The sequence below is a fragment of the Pelobates fuscus genome, chromosome 1, assembly GCF_036172605.1.
Source record: "Pelobates fuscus isolate aPelFus1 chromosome 1, aPelFus1.pri, whole genome shotgun sequence".
Taxonomy (NCBI): domain Eukaryota; kingdom Metazoa; phylum Chordata; class Amphibia; order Anura; family Pelobatidae; genus Pelobates; species Pelobates fuscus.
This window is the reverse complement of record NC_086317.1, coordinates 196,170,538-196,191,919: the sequence shown is the minus strand read 5'-3', so window position 1 is coordinate 196,191,919 and position 21,382 is coordinate 196,170,538. Positions and strand designations below refer to the sequence as shown.

General features: G+C 40.4%; 1 protein-coding gene across 1 annotated transcript in view; it reads left to right on the top strand.

The window, feature by feature from the left end:
- The window catches only part of SLC30A2 (solute carrier family 30 member 2), a 28,257-nt gene extending 7,389 nt beyond the window's left edge, over positions 1-20,868 (top strand). Inside the window, exons 2-8 of the mRNA XM_063453226.1 lie at positions 9,078-9,292; positions 14,717-14,863; positions 15,050-15,203; positions 18,528-18,717; positions 18,885-18,990; positions 19,088-19,222; positions 20,201-20,868. Of these exons, the coding sequence (XP_063309296.1) occupies positions 9,078-9,292; positions 14,717-14,863; positions 15,050-15,203; positions 18,528-18,717; positions 18,885-18,990; positions 19,088-19,222; positions 20,201-20,346 (1,093 nt within the window). The 3' untranslated portion in view covers positions 20,347-20,868. The remainder of the gene's footprint in view (positions 1-9,077; positions 9,293-14,716; positions 14,864-15,049; positions 15,204-18,527; positions 18,718-18,884; positions 18,991-19,087; positions 19,223-20,200) is intronic.
- The last annotated feature ends 514 nt before the right edge of the window (positions 20,869-21,382 follow it).

Sequence of the window (21,382 nt, the reverse complement as noted above, 5' to 3'; positions counted from 1 at the left end):
TCACTCAGCAGCTGTAATCACTGAAGTCTTCGCAGCAAAGTTCCAGAGAGGGGGAAAAAGGACATCCTTGGCAGTTAGACCCTTGTCCCTATCCGGGTGGCCGCCACATAAATGTCATACGTTAGTGTATTTTAATATTAATATAATTTAATATATTAGTATTAAAATACACTTGGAAAGAAGTTGCGCATATATATATATATATATATATATATATATATATATATATACCGTATATACTCGAGTATAAGCCGAGGCCCCTAATTTTATCCCAAAAAACTGGGAAAACTTATTGACTCGAGTATAAGACTAGGGTGGGAAATGCAGCAGCTACTGGTAAATTTCTAAATAAAATGAGATCCTAAAAAAAATTTATTAATTGAATATTTACAGTGTGTGTGTATAATGAATGCAGTGTGTGCGTATGTGTGTGTGTGTATGAGTGCAGTGTGTGTGTGCATGAATGCAGTGTGTGAATGCAGTGTGTGCAGGGCCGGTGCAAGGATATTTGCCGCCGTAGGCAAAAAATTTTTTGCCGCCCCCTCCCCCCCCATATGTCCTGACTTCCCCTCCTCCTCCCTCAGTGGTCCTTACCTCCCCACCCCCGTGTTCCTTCACTCCCCCCCCCAGTGGTCCTGACTCACCCCTCCCCCAGTGGTCCTTACCCTCCCCTCCCCTAGTGGTCCTTACTTCCCCCTCCCCTCCCATAGTGGTCCTTATCCCACCCCCTCCCTCTCATAGTGGTCCTTATCCCCCTTCTCCCTCCCATAGTGTTCCTTATCCCCCCCCATCCCTCCCATAGTGGTCCATATACCCCCCCCCTCCCTCCCATAGTGGTCCATATACCCCCCCCCTCCCTCCCATAGTGGTCCATATACCCCCCCCCTCCCTCCCATAATGGTCCTTATACCCCCCTCCCTCCCATAATGGTCCTTATACCCCCCTCCCTCCCATAGTGGTCCTTATCCCACCCCCTCCCATAGTGGTCCTTATACCCCCCTCCCTCCAATAGTGGTCCTTATACCCCCCCCCCCTCCCTCCCATAGTGGTCCTTATCCCCCCCTCCCTCCCATAGTGGTCCTTATACCCCCTCCCTCCCATAGTGGTCCTTATACCCCCCCTCCCTCCCATAGTGGTCCTTATACCCCCCCTCCCTCCCATAGTGGTCCTTATACCCCCCTCCATCCCATAGTGGTCCTTATACCCCCCCTCCCTCCCATAGTGGTCCTTATCCCCCCCCTCCCTCCCATAGTGGTCCTTACCCCCCCCCTCCCTCCCATAGTGGTCCTTACCCCCCCCCTCCCTCCCATAGTGGTCCTTATACCCCCTCCCTCCCATAGTGGTCCTTAACCCACCCCCTCCCTCCCATAGTGGTCCTTAACCCACCCCCCCCTCCCATAGTGGTCCTTAACCCACCCCCCCCTCCCATAGTGGTCCTTATACCCCCCCCCCTCCCATAGTGGTCCTTATACCCCCCCCTCCCATAGTGGTCCTTATACCCCTTTTTTTTTATTATTATTATTTTTTTTATTATTTTATTTCTTTTTTTTTTTTCGTCCCCCCTCCCTGCTTGATATATGGCAGGGAGGGGGGCTCTCCTTCCCTGGTGGTCCAGTGGCAGTTCAGTGGGGGGAGAGGGGGGCTGGCAGAGCTGTACTTACCTGTTCTGCAGCTCCTGTCAGCTCTCTCCTCCTCTGCGCCGTCCGTGCAGCTCCCTCTGTCAGCTCACAGTGTAAGTCTCGCGAGAGCCGCGGCTCTCGCGAGATTTACACTGGGAGCTGACCGAGGTGCTGAACGGACGGCGCGGAGGAGGAGAGAGCTGACAGGAGCTGCAGAACAGGTAAGTACAGCTCTGCCAGCCCCCCTCTCCCCCCAGTCTGTGTTATGGCAATGCAAATTGCCATAATACAGACTCTGACTCGAGTATAAGCCGAGTTGGGGTTTTTCAGCCCAAAAAATGGGCTGAAAAACTCGGCTTATACTCGAGTATATACGGTGTATATGTATATGTATATGTATATGTATATGTATATGTATATGTATATGTATATATATATATATATATATATATATATAATAATTTTTTTTTTTAAAAACATAGAATTTGTATCTGTAATACCTTTTTATATAGATGATTTTTATAAATCTATATACATATAAATAAAAAATTCTACATATGTAATTTCATTCTAACTGTATTTTGATAATATACATACACTGAAAACTATTATAAACACCACACTTTTTTGTTTTTGCCCCCATTTTTCATCAGCTGAACTCAAAGATCTAAGACTTTTTTTTCTATGTACACAAAAGGCCTATTTCTCTCAAATATCGTTCACAAATCTGCTTAAATCTGTGTTAGTGAGCACTTCTACTTTGCTGAGATAATCCATCCACCTTACAGATGTGGCATATCAGGATGCTGATTAGACAACATGATTATTGCAAAGGTGTGCGTTAGGCTGGCCACAATAAAAGGCCACTCTAAAATGTGCAGTTTTAGCACACAGCACAATGCCACAGATGTCGCAAGTTTTGAGGGAGCGTGCAATTAGCATGCTGACTGCAGGAATGTCCACCAGAGCTGTTGCCCGTGAATTGAATGTTAATTTCTCTACCTTTAAGCTGACTCCAAAGGCGTTTCAGAGAATTTGGCAGTACATCCAACCGGCCTCACAAACGCATACCACGTGTAACCACACCAGCCCAGGACCTCCACATCCAGCATCTTCACTTCCAAGATCGTCTGAGACCAGCCACCCAGACAGCTGTTGCAACAATCGTTGAGGTGGATGGATTATCTCGGCAATGGAGAAGTGCTCACTAACACAGATTTAGACCCATTTGTGAACAATACTTGAGAGAAATAGGCCTTTTGTGTACATAGAAAAAGTCTTGAGTTCAGCTCATGAAAATGGGGGCAAAAATAAAAAAGTGTGGCGTTTATAATTTTGTTCAGTGTATATATGAAATAAAATGGACTTAGAATGACATTCTATATATATCTATATATAAATTAAATACAAATAATTGCAAATATATATAATTACATAAGTATAAATGTAGAATTTAAATACGTGTGTGTGTGTGTGTATGTATATGTGTGTATATATATATATATATATATATATATATATATATATATATATATATATATTAAAATTCTATGTGTATATGTATATCATCTTTTAACATAATTATATGACTTTATTAATTAAAATTTGACAACTCGGACAAAGTCCAGAAAATTGAATACGCAAAGATTATATTTTAACCCTGTAACTTTCGAAGACCTCATAAGACTCCTTTACATGGTGCATACTGTTTTACTCAGGAGACTTCGCTGAGCACAGATCTTAGTGTTTCAAAATGGTAATTTGTATTGCAATGATGATATTGTCAGTGAAAGTGAAGTTCTTTGCATTTTTCAAACACAATTTACACACTGACAATATTATTGTTCTAATATGTTTACTGTTTGAAACACTAATATTTGTGTTCAGTGATGTCTCTCGAGTAGAACAGTACTCCCCATGTACAGGTTTTATGGTGTTTTGGAAAGTTAGAGTTAAATATAAGGCTTGCATTTCAGGTTTTTTTCACATTGAAATTTGCCAGACTGGTAATGTTGCCTTTAAGACCGTATGGTAGCCCAGGAATGAGAATTACCCTCATGATAGCATACTATTTGCAAATAATTTTTTTTTGTGTGTGTGTATAAAAAAACAGATAACCTATTTGTATCTTGTAATACCTTTTTTATTTGACTAACAGAGTTTCGGGAGAACCTCCCTTTCTCAAGTCTAAAGCATTTCTGAGGCAGACGACAGAATTAAAAGTTGAGTTGTGGTACAGGGGTTAAAGCAACATGAGTTACTCAACCGCCACAAACTTTGCAACTCACTTCACTGACCTCTCTACAATCCAGGAAGAGATCTCTCATCTCTCTCCTTCCACTTACAATACTTCCCACAACCTCACTCCCTCTGCTGTTCTATGTTCATTCGCATCCGCTACATCAAAAGAGGTTTCTAATCTGCTTAGGTCCTCCTGTCCCGCCACCTGCTCCCTTAATCCTATTCCCTCGAATCTCATCCATAATCTGTCTCCTTCTCTTGCTTTGTCTCTAATTAAAATTCTCACTCTCTCACTCTCCTCTGGCATATTTCCATTACCTTTCAAAGCCCAACCTTGACCCTAAATCCCCGTTCAACTACTGCCCTATCTCGCTACTGCCTTTTGCCTCAAAGATCCTTGAAAGAATTGTGTATGTGAGATTGACAGACTTCCTCGAGTCCAATTCTCTGCTTGACCCACTTCAGTCTTTTTTCTCTGTGGAAACTGCTCTGACCAAAGTATCAAACTATCTACTCGCTGCAAAATCTCATGGTCACTACATGATCCTAATTCTCCTTGACCTTTCCGCTGCTTTCGATACTGTTGATCATCAACCGCTTCTTCTCATCCTCCATAATCTCGGTCTACGAGATATTGCTCTCTCCTGGTGCTCCTCCTACCTCACCCAGCGCTCTTTTATTGTTTCTTTCTCTGGCTCTGCCTCTTCCCTCCCCAACCCTTCTCTGTTGGTGTCCCCCAAGGTTCAGTCCTTGGTGCCCTACTGTTCTCCATCTATACTGCCTCCCTTGGTAAACTCTTTAGCTCCTTTGGCTTCCAATATCACTTCTATGCGGATGACACGCAAATCTATCTGTCCTCCCCTGATCACTCTCTGACCATATTTACTAGTGTATCTTAATGCCTCTCTGCTATTTCTAACTGGATGGCTGCCCGCTTCCTTAAACTCCACTTCTCCAAAACAGAACTTCTGGTCTTTCCAACCTTAAGTGTTGCTACCCCTGTTTGTCTCCCTCCACGTTAATGGTGCTACCATCAGCTCCACCACACAGACTCGCTGCTTAAGTCTTCTCTTTGACTCCGACCTCTCCTTCACCCCTCATGTCCAGTTGATCGCCAAATTCTTGCTCTTCCATCTCAAAAACAAGGCGCGCATCCGCCCCTATTTAACGCCAGATGCGGCTAATGTGCTGGTCCATGCAATTATCCTCTCGCCTTGACTACTGCAATCCGCTTCTCAGTGGTCTTATGTGCTCCTTACTTGCCCCATTGCAGTCTATAATGCAGCGTCGAGGCTCATCTTCCTGTCCGCCATTTGCTTTCAAATATTGACATAATGCTACTCCCACCTATCTATTCTCCCTAATACACAAGTATGTTCCGTCTAGGCCCCTACAATCTGCCGAAGACCTGCGTCTGTCAACTGTTCGTACTTCAATTTCTGATGCTCGCATGCAAGACTTCTCTAGGACTGCACCGTTCCTGTGGAACTGCTATGTGTGTCAAAAAAAATCACCAATTCGTATTTAATTTTTTTTTAAATTTGACATATATTTGTGGTAAAATGGTTGCATGAAAAAAGTCAAAATACCCCAAGTTTAATACCTTAGGTTGTCGTCTTCTTCTAAAAAAAATTATATACATGTGAAGGGTTATTCAGGGAATCCTGATCGATCAGTGTTGGTTAATTTTGAAAAAAAATGGGTTGAAAATAGCAAAGTGCTACTTGTACTTATTGCCCTATAACTTGCAAAAAAAAAAAAGCAGAACATGTTAGCATTGGGTATTTTTAAACTCAGGACAAAATTTATAAACCATTTAGCACAGGTGTTTTTTGGCGGTTGTAGATGCATAACATATTTTGGGGGTCAAAGTTAGAAAAAGTGTTTTATTTTTTGTTTTCGGCATAATATATATTATAGAAATATAAAATATATATATATATATATATATATATATATATATATATATTTTTTTTTATAGTAAATTATGATATGTGAAAGAATTTACTTTATTGCATCTATATCAATATGATGAAAATAATGGTATCTTTAGAAAGATCATTTAATGGCAAGGAAAAAATGGTATATAATCTAATATAATATGTGTGGGCACAGTAACTGAGTAAGAGGAAAATTACAGCTAAACACAAACACCACAGAAATGTAAAAACAGCCCTGGTCCTTAACGGTAAGAAAATGGGAAAAAGTCAGGTCACTAAGGCGTTTAAAGGAATACTCAAAGCATCATAACCACTAGAGCCCATCAGTTGCCATGGAAATTTGCACATAATGGGCCTTTGCCAGCCCATCCAGTTCTAGGTTGGGTAATGAAACCCAGTGACATGCCAATGATCTGCATGTGCAGCTTTTCATACTAGGCGACCATTGTTTATTAAAATGGTGATATTTAACCCCTTAAGTCCGGAGGACGTAATATTACGTCCTGCAGGAACCGGCTCTAAACGCCGGCGGGCGTAATATTACGTCCTCGCCATAATGGCCGCCCACGTGGCCGGCGCTAATCGCCCGCTGCAGATCGCGGTCGGGGGGGATGCCTGGCCCCCCAGGCAACCCCCCCTGTGGCCGGTGACCGCGATCTGCAGTCTCTGATCGCAGTGACAGGCTGTCACTGCGACCAGTATTAAGCATGTGTCAGCCGATTTCAAATCGGCTGACACATGCGGCCGGCGGCGTTCCCCTTCTGCAGATCGCGGTCGGGGGACTTACCTGGCCCCCCAGGCAGTCCCCCTGGGGTCAGTGACCGCGATCTGCGAAGTCTGAGATCGCAGTGACAGGCTGTCACTGCGATCTCAGAGCTCTCTGATCGCAGTGACAGCCTGTCACTGCGATCAGTGTTACATGTGTCAGCCTATTGGCTGACACATGTAACTGGCACAGTGATCCCCCTGCAGATTGGAAGGGGGGAGTGCTTGTACCACCCAGGCACTCCCCCCTGTGGTCAATTACCCAATCTGCAGGAGGTGATCACAGTGACAGGCAGTCACTGTGATCACTGATCCTGTGTCAGCCAGTGATGTGACATCACTGGCTGACACTGTCTCTGCCCCCTGTCCTGTAAAAAAAAAAAATATTAGTTCAAAAAATAAATGTAAAAAATTACAGTTACAAATAAAATATACTTAGATCATATATATTATATATATATATATATATATATATATATATATATATGATCTAAGTATATATATATATATATACACATACACACACACACACACACACACACACACACACACATTTACACATACACGACGTGTATTTAAATATTAATAAATATATATATATATATATATATTAATATCAAATTACACGTAGACTGATACTGATTAAATATATATATAATTATTGTTATATATATATTTATATATAATATAAAAAAATATATGTAAATACGTAAAAAAATAAAATTAAAAAAATATTTAAAAATAAATAATTAAAAAATATATAGATGTGTTATTTCGTTCTAACTGTATTGTGGTATTAATATATATATTTATATCAAAATACACGTAGAACAAAATAATATATATATCATAATATATATATATCTATATACATAAATATATACGTATATATCACTATATATATACCTATATATAAATAAAAATATTAAAAAAAAATTATATATATATATATATATACGTATATATACACATATGTATATATATACATATATTAATTCTACACATATATTTATGTAATAATTTTACATAATTAGGTATCCTAATTAATTACAATTAGCGGGACCTGCCTGACAACCCATGCCGAAAGTATAGGGAATTTAATTTGCTAGCACTATATTTAACCCTATAACTTTCCAAGACACCATAAAACCTGTACATGGGGGGTACTGTTTTACTCGGGAGACTTTGCTAAACACAGATATTAGTGTTTCAAAACAGTAATATGTATTACAACGATGATATCGCCAGTAAAAGTGACGTTTTCTGCATTTTTCACGCACAAACAGCACTTACACGGACGATATTATTGCTGCAATACTTTTTACTGTTTTGAAATACAAATATTTGTGTTGAGCGAAGTCTCCCGAGTACAACAGTACCCCACATGTACAGGTTTTATGGTGTTTTCAAAAGTTACAGCGTCAAATATAAGGCTTGTGTTTCATTTTTTTCACATTAAAATTCGCCAGATTGCTTATGTTGCCTTTGTGACCCTATGGTAGCCCAAGAATGAAAATTACCCCTATGATGGCATACCATTTGCAATAGTAGACAACCCAAGGTATTGCAAATGGGGTTTGTCCAGACTTTTTTAGTAGCCACTTAGTCACAAACACTGGCCAAAATTGGCGTTTTTTGCATTTTTCACACACAAACAAATACTAACGCTAACTTTGGCCAGTGTTTGTGACCAAATGGCTACTAAAAAAGACTGGACATACCCCATTTGCAATACCTTGGGTTGTCTACTATTGCAAATGGTATGCCATTATGGGTGTAAATTTAATTCCTGGGCTACTATACAGTCTCAAAGGCAACGTAACCAATCTGGCGAATTTCAATTTCAAATGTAACGTGCTATATTTGACCCTGTAACTTCCCAAAACACCATAAAACCTGTACATAGGGGGTACTGTTTTACACGTGAGACATCGCTGAATACAAATATGTGTATTGTATTGCAGTAAAAGCAAACAGTATTTTGACATCCACAGTTAAAATGTCACATAGAACAAAAAAAATTAAAAAATTCTTTTTTTCTCCCATTTTTTTATAATTTTTTTATATTAAATTATGTTCAATACCTAAATATTTGATGTTAAATGAAAGCCCTGTTTCCCCTGAATAAAATGATATATAATAAGGGGGGGTGCATTTAATATGAAAGAGGTGAATTACGGTTGGACAGACATATTGCGTAAATGCCAGGTTTTGTTTACGTTTTGTTCTGTTCACAACTTGTACATTTGGCTGCGGTGTTAAGGGGTTAAACTCAAATGCTAGTTTTTTTAGTTTTTGTTTTTTTTGGGGGGGGCAGAATCTAAAGTTTGAAAACATTTTAAGTTTATCAGAGTTGTGCATTTATTTCAAATAGATATTCATTAATACATTAATTTCTCTGTGCAAGAAGTGTATATGTATGGCTGAAAGAAAAAGCATTTAAAACATAGATAAACAAAAGCATTGTAACCTTTTTTCATGCTTTTAACCCCATCCATTTCATTTTAATCAGTACCTACTCTGGAATTTCGGGGAAGGAATTTCACTGCCAGATGCTGGCATACATGTCAGATTTGAATGGCATTGAACTTGCTCACCAGGTCAACCGTCATTGCCACTCTAACCGTTTACAGGAGAACTGGCACAGCACAGAAAAGGAGAGGGCTCGCAGGAAGCTCTATGTGGCATCTGTTATATGTCTGCTTTTCATGATTGGAGAGGTAATAGGTAAGAGATTATTTTTCATTTTTCTTTAGTTATGAAGAAAGATTACAAATGGTAATTTGTTAAAATAGCACTACAGATGATATGATGGCATTATACAAATATGTTCGGGGCCAATACAAACCAGTGTCTGGAAATCTATTCCTATGCATAGGACACAAGGTCGTGCATTTCAACTGGAAGAAATGAGATTAAGTCTAAGGCAAAGAAAGGGTTTGTTACATTAAGCACAATAAGGATGTGCAATTATCTGCCTAAAGAGCTAGTTTTATCAGATTCTGTATAGATGTTTAAACAGCAACTGGATGAAAACGTGCAAAAACATAATATACAGGGAAGCAAATTTTAATATGTGGGTAACAGTTTTTTGCAAAATTGTAAAGCGCTTCAAACTTTTTTTTTTGGCCTTCTTTTGGATCAGTATTAAGTAATAATTATTCAGGGCTCCTATAACACATAAGGGTCCCAAATTGTTCGTAGGGTGAGAACTCCAAGGGAGTCCAAATTAAACACTATACAGTCCAAAAGAGAAAAAATATATATTTCCCACAAGGGGGAGCAGTAGTTTTAAACTATTAACAATTAAAGCATAAATACAACTTTATTGAATTATTGCTCATTTTTTTTTTTTTTTTTTTTAATTCTTTATTTTTATTGTGCATGAATAACAACCGCTTGTCAGGAGTGCCACAACAGCAACATCCAGCATTATGTACATACAGATTTGGTAACCGTTATATGGCATTTAGATGGAACATACACATTTTTATATTAATAAAGCAGGCTAGTCATACGTAGGTTCTCCGCATTAATTATAATGAGTTACGGTACATCTTCGCTTCGTAAAAGTAGATTATGTTGAACATTTCTATTGCATATCCTCGCTTACAGGAAGAAATAATAAAAGAAATAAAAAGATAAGGCCCATTAGTTGAGACATGTACAGATGTATGCCGCTTACGGTCTAATACACCGATATAATTCAGAGCATGTTATAAAAAATAATAGATAATAGAAAACTAAAATAAAAAATATACGCTTAGCTAAGGGAAACTAAAACTTAGGCTTAGCATACAAGGTGTATAGGCATATAAGCCAGTAAGTTTCCGTTTGTCCACATAACAATCACGCTTGTAAAATATAAAAACAGCACATGTAAAGTGAGTAATACAGGCTACGTCTAGCTGTTGTCTTTTACAGTAAGTTACGCTTACTCAGTTCAAGCTGTTAAACATTGCTAGTGTGTCTTAAGGATCAATGTAAAGATCCGCTGGGTAATGTGGACATGTAAACATTGCTATGACATATTAAGTTAAATAAGGATTAACAGTAGTTTCCCTGTAGCTAGTGAACATAATTAGGAGCGCGTTAAGCAGCATGGGAAACAGCTATAGTATTTAAACATCCAGCTATGCGTATTGGTGTAAAAATATTAAAATAAAGTAGAAGAAAAAAGAAAGAGAAGAAACAAAAGAAAGGGAAAAAACAGAGAACGAGAGTTGTCAAGTATTACTGTTTCAGTCCACTTTGCTCAGCCAATACCGGCTTTGGCAGCTTGACTGTTGGGCCAGGGATAGTAGCCGGTCGTAGTATGTACTGAAGTTGCTGCTACCCTGCCGTAGACATGGTGGTCGCCAGGCTTGGATCGTATGTCGGACTTCCAACCCAGCAGTGGGGGTGCGTGGCGTCTAGATGTCGAGTCTCCTCTCTTGCCCCGGATCTTTGTGAGAGCTGGTGCCCTCCTGCCACGAGCCTGGGGTCCATACTGGTCCAGGGTCGTCCCTTTCGGGATGGTGCGGGGAGTCTCAGTCGTCCATCTGTGTCGTTGTGTTGCCGCTCTCCGCCTGTGTGGCTGGCACCTTTGGGTATAGCACCCAGTTGCTCTCTCCCCGGGAAGGCGTACCTTTTGGGATTCATAGGCATGGAGCTTAGTTTTGCCCTGAGAAGGAGGGAAGTCCTGCTGTTGGGGGAGTTTGTGTTGGGTCTTAGGGCGACACTTCAGGTGGTCACGCTCAAGTGTGGGCTGAGGTGGGTATGCGTCCCCAGCTTGTGTGGCCTCGCGGCCTGCCTTACCGGCAATCGATGTCAGCGTGGCTGCCTGGAAGATCAGATATGGGTGCCCGTAATGGCGTTGGCGGGTGGTTGGCCTAATCCATGAGGCCACAAGTTGTGCTGCTCGCTGGTAGGTCTCCCCTCTGTCCAACAATATCTTGCAAAAATTCAGGCAGAGCTGGTCCAGTGCTTTCAGAGGATGGGATGGGTTATGGCAGACCTTTCCCAGTTTCCCTTGTCCTCGCTGGGCGGCCATTTTGGCTAGGCCTCAGTTGTCTCGTGGGGTTGCGAGTCGTGTGTTCGGTACGGCCCGTTCACTGTTGTAGGGTGCTTGGTTCAGTCGCTTTAATGATTATGCCGGGATGTCCCTCACCGGCTGGGGGGGGAGATCGGGGTCCTGGGGATTGCTGCGTTATCCGCTGAGTCGCGGGCGGGGAGGTCGGCCGCCTCTCCCGTGCCTGCACCCTTTGGTAGGCCGCAATCCTATCTCCGCTTCAGGTCGCCTCTCCGAGGCCGGCGATCCGGCCACCTGAGCCTTGAGGGTCTCGCTGCTACTCAGCTACGTGGTTTGCGAAGTTCGGTGGGGTAATTTTAGTGTATCGTTGTGTATTTGTCGGTTCCCGCACGGAGCTCCGGTTTGGTGCGACCAGTCTGTTCGGCGTTCAGGCCCCGCCCCCGAATTATTGCTCATTTAAAACCCCATGATAAGCAAACTACAATGCACTTGTAAGGTGTGTGTGTGTGTGTAGATTAAATATTTATACAATTCAAGGGAATTCTTCTATATATTTAAATAGATTGATCAACTATTGAAAAAAAGTACTAGCAAGGGATCGATGATAAAGGGTTCTTATTATACTATTCAATACATAAAATAGGCAAAATGTATTGGAAAATGAACTACAGTTGCATAGTGGGAGGCACCAAAAATGTAGAAAGGAATAATAATAATCTTATGTTTGATGTGAGATAGATTAGACTTCTCAACATTAGATATTATAGTGTAGAACAATCTTTAATATAATTGGAATGCATAATTGCTGTTTTATAGACTAATTACTTACACAGATTACATCCCCGTGGTAAAATAATACACACAATTTAAATTACAGAGTGTGTGTGAGTCACTGTGACAAATTCATGTTCAAATCTGGTTTAAACAATTAATTACAGGTCTGGGTCACTCTGACAAACAGAATTCTAAATAAAATTGTTCAACACAATTAGATCCAAATATTTTATGACCGTTAGAAAAGTTAAAATTCTGCTAAAAATCTTGGGTAATTGCTTAATGTATGAACAAAAAGTGGACGGGTGGAGTGAGTGATAATGATTAAGTGCAGGCAAACCTCTGTCTAAAGGTCACTCCCAACCTTTGTAAATGTAGAAAACCAAAGTAAAGAATAAATCAATACAAAATAGCAGTGCACCACAGACACTAATGTATGACAGCTTTGTATGGAATAGCTCAAAAAAAGAGAGGAAACAAAAGAAAATATAATTAGTAAAACAAATAAACAATTTATAAAAAAAAAAAGATGAGATTAAAACCACATATGTTGGCACAAAATCTAAGTGTGCAATTAACAATAATAAGCCCAGGGACGTTTTAGCCGCGAGGCAAACAAGGCATTTTCAGGGGGCGGCGCCCCCAAATGCCCAGGGCAAATGTCTTGTTAGCCTTGCGGCTAACTGACATGCGGTGCGGGCGGGCTGCTGGGCGGCTGGCGAGGGAGCTCTTCCTCTGAGCAGTCTGCTCAGCTCCCTCGCGCGCCGCAGAGTGAGGCTGAGAGCCGGAATATGACATCATATTCCGGCTCCCAGCCTCACTCTGCAGCGCGCGAGGGAGCTGAGCAGAGTGCTCAGGGGAAGTGCTCCCTCGCCAGCCGCCCAGCAGCCCACATGCCAGCGCCGAAATGTGCGTTATGTCCTATGCTTTTTTGTTTTTATTCACAGCACGATTTGATGTGATCACTGGGTTGGGGGAGAGGGACACCACTAGCGATCTATGTCAGACCTAGTTGTTAGGCATTTTCGATGTGAGCAGATTGATATAAGTGTAGAATCTCTTTCCACAGCATTTCTAGGTAGCTCTTTTTCGCTGGAGGGATACTTTGTTCACAAATAGATTTCTCAGTTTTGAGTTGCTACATATTATATAGATCTCAACTAAGGATACTTTCTATTTTACGTTTTCCTTAGGGTCTTGTTACTTATTTCACAGACAAGTATTCAGTGACGGCAACTATTTTTTAAACTATCTCCTGTGGGAGGTTTTTGACACTCATACCCTAAGTGGAGCTTATTCTTCACTCAGGATAGCCTTACTATTTATACATCTTTGTTAAGGCTCTTTTCTTTGGCATCAAGATAGATTGTAGAGTTATTCAAGATATTATACCATTCTCTACCTCTACTATACCATAGCCTATCTGCAGACTTAAAAATTCAGTTCAGTCTCCCCCTTGTGTTCATAGTTGTGATGGTGTATTACATTTTATTATCATTACTTTTTTTCTCTGGGATCGTTTTGATGCCCCCAATAAAGTGTTTTTAACGGTTTTGTATATATATAATACAACACCCACAGAACTTCTCTCTTGGTTCTCCTAAAGCTTATTTAGCCAAGGATCACCATTCTTCAATACTCATGTTTGCACTACAATTTGAAGCTCACCCTAGAGCAAGGGTTACCAACTCAGTTCTCAAGTACAGGATTTAGGGATTAACTAATTGTGTCTAAAGTGTTTTTTGTTTTGTTTTTTTTTCCATTTATTTGTTTATTTTTAAGCCCCTAAAAACACCTTAGCCACAACAGGGTAATCCATAAACCCTGGTCTGTTAGGGGGTACTTGAGGTTGAGAACCACTGCCCTAAAGGTATCTATTACTACACCAATAAATACCTTTGCTCCATGTCCCACAGGTATAACTAACTGCCTTTAGCTTCACACCTTCAGAGGTATTTGCAAATATTACAAGACTCCCAAATGTAATAGAGCTGTTTTAAGCTGAAAGAGATCCATATCTATAAATATCAAAATTTTTACGTATCCATGTTGATCCAAAAGAAAGCACAAATCTTCACTGGATTTCTAACTTTGTGTCAAAGGGATTTTTTTAGTTTGTACTTTTTTAGAATGTATGTCTCCCTTTTGGGTTGAACAGTGTAACCATAATGTGATGCAATTTACTATATCTTATTGTTGCATTGTACTGTTGAAGGTAAAAATCTCCTTTTATTTTAATATTGTGACATGTGGCCTTGTTTAGTATATAGATTCCTGTTACTGTTTGTTTTATTTTTCTTCAGTCAATTGTTTTCCCGCTGTTGGTAGTTTCCCATTAAGTATTTTGTCCTCATGTTTTTCGTCAGGTGGGTACTTGGCACACAGCTTGGCAATCATGACGGATGCTGCTCATCTTCTGACTGATTTTGCTAGCATGATGATTAGTTTATTTGCTCTATGGATGTCTTCGCGTCCAGCTACAAAAACCATGAACTTTGGATGGCATCGTGCAGGTATGAAGGTTTCCTGAATAGAGCATTTTGGTCATTGTGTTAATTCCTAAATGGAGGCAGTAGATGTCATGAGTTTCTTACAGATGTTATTTTTGAGACCTATGTTTTTTCTAGACAAGCTAGCAAGCTAGTCATGAAGCAACTCTTTTCCAGTAACTAAACATTTTTTTTTTTTTGCATTTGTAGAGATTTTAGGAGCCCTTGTATCGGTTCTGTCTATCTGGGTAGTAACTGGAGTCTTGGTGTACCTGGCTGTAGAGCGTTTAATTTCAGGGGATTATGAAATAGAAGGAGAAACAATGCTAATCACTTCGGCTTGTGCTGTAGCGGTGAACATCATGTAGGTATATACTACTCTTGTTGTTGTGTTTTCTGTTGACAAAGTCCAAGTCTGTAAACAAAACAAAATGAGCGCTCTCTGTCTAATAAAATATCTGCAGTTCACCAACAAGGTGTTCCCCCACCCAAAGAAAAGGACAAAATAATAGTGCAGCGTATTAACAAGAGTGCAAATATTAAAATAGTGCCAAAGGAACACTCGAGCTTTATAGAGCCATATAAGCTCTATTTCATGGGCCTGGATGGAATAATCCCCATCTAAGGATATATTTTGTAGATGTCAGCAGTGCTTGATTCTCAAGTGGGTAATGTTTACCATATATAAAGAGAAGATAAAAATCCAATGGTATGTAAAGTGACAGTATTTGTAAAAAGGATAAAACCTACTTACGTGACCTAGAACAAAGACCTGCTCTAGTATGTAGAACTTTAGGTGGAACAATCCCCACCTAGGGATACACGTGGACCCAGATCAGCAAAAAGATCTGGATGTGAGATAAGTATACAAAGGACTATATGTGGTATAAAAAAGTACTTTATTTAAAAAAAACTGGAATATATTACAAATAAATAAAATGTTTTAAAGTTATAAACCAGTCCTCTCTAATAGTCTGTCCTCACTTGATGCGTTTTACCGAAGCTTTTTCAAAAGTGCATGCTTGTAGATCAGGTCTCTGTCATTTGTTGTCTTATTGGTCGATATTAGCCAGTTCCGGTGTGTATAACAGCTGTTTCTAGTTCCCTCTAGTTGTCTTGCCGTCCTTTCTGGTACCTGTGTGTTGTAAAGTCAAAGTCTGGTGTATACTTTTTTTCTTTTTTTTTTTTTTTTTTAAAGGAACAGTCCAAACCCCTAAAGTACTTCTGTTTGCTGAAGGGCTTTGCAGTTCAGAACATGTCCTCTAATCTTTTATTTTTTTTATAAAAATGCAGATATCAAAATAAATCTGCAGTTTTATTAATTAAACACCATAGTGTTAGGAATACAACTTAAATCCCTAATGCCCAGGAGGGAGGTGGGGAGGTGGATCTACTACCAATGAAACACTCTAACTTTAGAAATAAATGTATTCCACATATTGTACTAAATAAGACATAAATAAGTTTAGCAAGGATGAATTTTGTATCCTTTTGTGTATCCCTCAAATAATTTTTTTGGAGTCCATACTATTCCCAAACATTGCTTGGTCCTCTTTTGCTGAAATGTTGGAGTGCCGGATGTGTTGATTCCACTCCCACCAGTACAAACTAGTGTAAATATTTTATTTGGAATGATTGTCACACTCCTACATGATGTGATAATCATAATGTGTATTGGTGAGTACTAAAGTGCCAGGATATGGCAGCAGGATTTTTTTTTCTGTGTGAGTGTGTAATTTTAGTTAAAAAATGGGTTATTGTAATGTGGTTTAGTTTTTCTTTTTTCCTTGGCTTCCAAAGCCACTGTAAAATTATTTTCCAGCCTCCTTGGTGTAACCCCTTAACGACACATGATATGTGTGACATGTCATGATTCCCTTTTATTCCAGAAGTTTGGTCCTTAAGGGGGTTAAATAAGCAATAGTTGCCACAAAACCACATTGTGTATCTGAAGTTAGCGACGCAAGCTTTTCATTGTGTTGGAGTGGCTCTACTTAACAAATTCTATGAGAGATTGGTCATTCAGAGATTCAGAAGCTTGCTCCATAGGCATATTGTGTAGCCCAACTGTGGCAGACCGCCTGGTACCCTGACTGGGTACCTCCGCCAAGCTCTCTCCCTAGCGATCACCAGGACACCATCAGCATTCCAGCCCCTAGCCGCCGCAGCTTGGTCAGGTTCTCGTCATCGCTTCCCACCTTGGAACAGAGTCCTGGATCCAAGTTCAAGTGATTAAAGCTCTCCTGCAGAGAGTATAGCTGGTTCACACACACACTAGTCAAGACTGAGTGAAGAGTAAAAAAGGAACTAGATTATTATGGCCAAGTTGCCTGGCATTGACTGAGACATCAGGAAAGCAGATCCTATCCAACTCACACACACCCGTAACATACGCCCATTAGCTAACCGAAGATAGTCACCCGCCCTGCGCAGGTTGGACTAAATCTGGGAGACTGCGAGGAATGACCTGACCCAGCCACGAACAGGGAGGAGGGCTGGGATCCCCCTCCACCTCACACAGGGGGAAATAAGCGTACCGTACTTGACACATGCCTCAACGCCTCGCTCCCATTGCCCTAACAAGGCCAAATACAAGGGGAAGGGTGCGGCATAGAGACAGGTTCTGCCTACTAGGCTGACATCAAGCGGATCGGCACCGAGGCACACCTTAGAGAGGACCCAGACTGCCAGGGACACTCCTGCTGGGACTGTGGGATGCAAAGGGCATATCTACCACGAATGCTCCATAAACCAATATAAGTTTAGAAACAATAACATTACTGTAACCGCAGTTGTTATCAACCTTGTTCAAACGATAAAAGTATAAAATAAAGAGGGTCAAAATTATGGCCAAGTTGCCTGCTTATATACACAGCCCCGAGCATGGGGTCTCCATTCAATACAAGACAAGCCCCTCCCATAGATCTTTGTGCTTGGGAGATAATTGCGTTAAAGAACGGTAAGCGAATTGTCTCCCAGGAACAGAGAGGCAAACCTAAAACATATATGAAAAATACCCCTAAAACATCATAAAAACATACAATAACCCCACAAATAATACATCCTCAAATAGCCCTGATCTAAAGTTCTTCAAATAGCGCTCAGATCAATGCAGTGTAGGGGAAACCCCACCATATTAAAGTTCTGGCCGACCGCACATGTGGTCCTATGCCCAAAATAGTTTCAGGGCGTTTGGTGCTTTGGCCGACCGCACATGTGGTCCTATGCCCAAAATAGTTTCAGGGCGTTTGGTGCTTTTGGTCAACTTTTGGGAGCTCCTGCATCCAAAATAGGGGGTGCTCCGTCTGGCTCTCAGGTAGCGTTTGTTCCCCTTAGTCTCTGGCTCCTTCCCTCCAAAAAGTGATCTCCTGGCGGGTAGTTCAAAACCCCGAACCAAGCTATCTGGAAACTGCATCGTTCTCTCATGCCGAAAACAGTTCCATAATATTCACAGTGAAGTACCACTGAGGTGACCGGGGACCCACAAAGTCCTCATGCTGAATTTAGTTCCATAACAATCGCGGCAAACATGCACATTTGGACCCCTCCCTCTTCCCCCCCCCCCCCTCCCTCCTGCTGATATCTTATTTCCATTAACCATATACAGCTTATGTTATGTATAACTCTTAGTTACTTCAATTTATATGTAATGGTCCTTTTAATCTTGCAACTTTGTATTGTTCTACAGAATGGGGGTAACCCTTCATCAAACGGGCCATGGGCACAGTCATGGAGCTGGCAGCACACATGGACATTCACATTCAGACAGCTCTGAAGAACACCATAATCCTAGTGTCCGGGCTGCTTTCATTCATGTTGTGGGAGACTTGTTGCAGAGTATTGGGGTGCTTGTTGCTGCTTATGTAATCTACTTTAAGGTATGAAACGAGGGATTCTCTGCAATACCGTGGCTAGCTGGAAAAATACTGTCAATACTGTTCTAATGCAGCCTTCAAATCACAAAATTACTTCTGACTCATAATTTCACTTCTGTAAACATATTGGCTCATAAAACACTTTTCATGTCATATTTATCTCTTTCCAGCCAGAATACAAAATGATTGATCCGATCTGTACATTCCTGTTCTCATTCCTGGTCTTAGGCACTACACTTACAATCCTTAGAGATGTCTTACTTGTACTGATGGAGGGTAAGTAAGGTTTATATATGGATTATGTAAGGGAATCATTGTTGCCTGAGTGATAAAGTCATCTGTTTGACTAATTTTATCATGCTGTTTTATTCAGGTACCCCTAAGGGTGTCGACTTTAACTTGGTGAAGGACACTCTACTATCAATCAGGGGAGTGAAAGCTGTTCACAGTCTTCATATCTGGGCTCTCACGGTCTCCCAGCCTGTTCTATCTGTCCATATAGCAATCAGTAAGTGTCTAGTCTGACAATGTTGTAAGGATTTTCTGGTCTGATGTTCTTTTCTAAAACAGCATCCAGTTGTGCAACATAATTTCCAGATATACACAGCTCTTTTTTTTTTTTTTTTTTCTGGGAGGAACTGGTCTAGAGGATAGATTCTACAAATGCATATACATACATTAAAGGAGCACTATAGGGTCAGGAACACAAACATGTATTCCTGACCCTATAGTGTTAAAACAACTATCTAGCCCCCTTTGCCTCCCTAAAGATAGTATTCTGCTGCCTCTGCCTGTGAACTTCCTCTGATCTCATCAGAAGTGGTGGTCTGATCCAATCACAATGCTTCCCCATAGGATTAGCTGAGAGTAACAAGGAGGCAGATCAGGGGCTGAGCCAACACAATTCAAACACAGCCCATGCCAATCGGCATCCCCTCATAGAGATGAATTGAATCAATTAATCTATATGAGGAAAGTTCAGTGTCTGCATGCAGAGGGAGGAGATACTGAATGTTTGGATGCATTTTAGGCAGCCATGACCCAGGAAGCATCTCAGACATCTGAGGAGTGGGCAGTGAAGTTATCACTAGGCTGTAATGTAAACACTGCATTTTGTCTGAAAAGACAGTGTTTACAGCAAAAAGCCTGAAGGTAATGATTCTACTCACCAGAACAAATTCAATAAGCTGTAGTTGTTCTGGTGACACTAGTGTCTCTTTACTATATATTACATTAGTGACTTGCCATGTATAATAGTGGAGAAATAAATGTAAACCAATGTAGCGTATAGCTGTATCCATTTTAATAGCAAAAATACTTCCATAATGTGACTGTTTTTAACATGTAGGATTAAACTAAACAAAATTTTATATAATTCGTGCTACTGCTTTAAGAAATACAAAAACTTTTGTTTCCTTAAATATTTTTGAAACTTTTTAAATAGAAGTGATTGTCATTGTTCTTAATCAAAATTCAACTTTCACAGATGAAGATGCTAACTCACAGATGATCTTGACAGAGGCCAGCTCGCAGCTACAGAACAAATTCCATTTTCACACCACAACCATTCAGATAGAAAATTACTCTGAGGATATGAGGGATTGCCAAGAGTGCCAGGATCCTTCAGACTGAGGCGCCAACCACTACTGAAAGACTGCATAGTCCCAAGGGTACCCCACAACCTGGAACTTGGAGAATTACCCAGGTTGCTTGTAAACTTCCTGAGAGTGAAGACTGAGAATACAGTGGATGCTGATGTATGTGGTTAATGCCAAGATTTGTAGAAGTCTGTGGTGGGAAGAATTTAAAGTTGGCTCTTGAAATTCTCCACTTGAAAATTCTTCTTTCTGTGACTGCAGTGAGGTAATAATGTGCAGGCCCACAAGTGTTCCTGTTGATCTTCATTCTTAGCTTCAGCTTCCATATATTAGTTGGTAGAATTTCCCACTTGTTTGTAGGGTGATAATAAAACCAAAACTTATCGTTTTATGATAATGAACTAAAGATTCACCAGTGATTTCCTAAAATCCCCCATGAAAGAGGCTCTTTATTTATTTTTGGTACAGAACTGTAAATTACAAAAACTGCATATGTGTGAATATACTTTCTTGTTGATTTAAGTGAAAAATATAAACAAAAGACAAGATGTCTAAAGGCATTAGTTATGTTATTAATAGGCCTTAGGACTTATGGAGTTAAAGTTGTGAATTAAGATATAGATGTGGTATAGAAAAAAAGGAAGGAGGTAGGCTAGACCATATTGTATTTGGGATAAACTTTATGGATAGTTTTGATTTAAGGATCAAGTCAAGCATTAAAAGATTGGGTACATATGGGCCACCAAGCTTAATTATGGCTGCCTGAGTTCATAGCTCTGTTTACACTGCACATACAAGTGCATTTTAACTATGCAGGTTCTTCTGAATAAGTTACTTGTAGCTGCCTAAGCTCTCCACATCCAACGCTAGTGCTCTACTGAGACCATTATGAAAGACTTTTCTAATCGATCTTGGCGTAATAATCTATGCGTATGTGGCCTATGGGAAATGGTGGAAAATATGGAGACTAGCCAGTCTTTACTGTCCCTTTACAAAAATAAACAAGTCGATGTGTTGGCGCTTCTATGTTTTAAGGATACACATTGTGATGGACCGATTGACGACCCAGT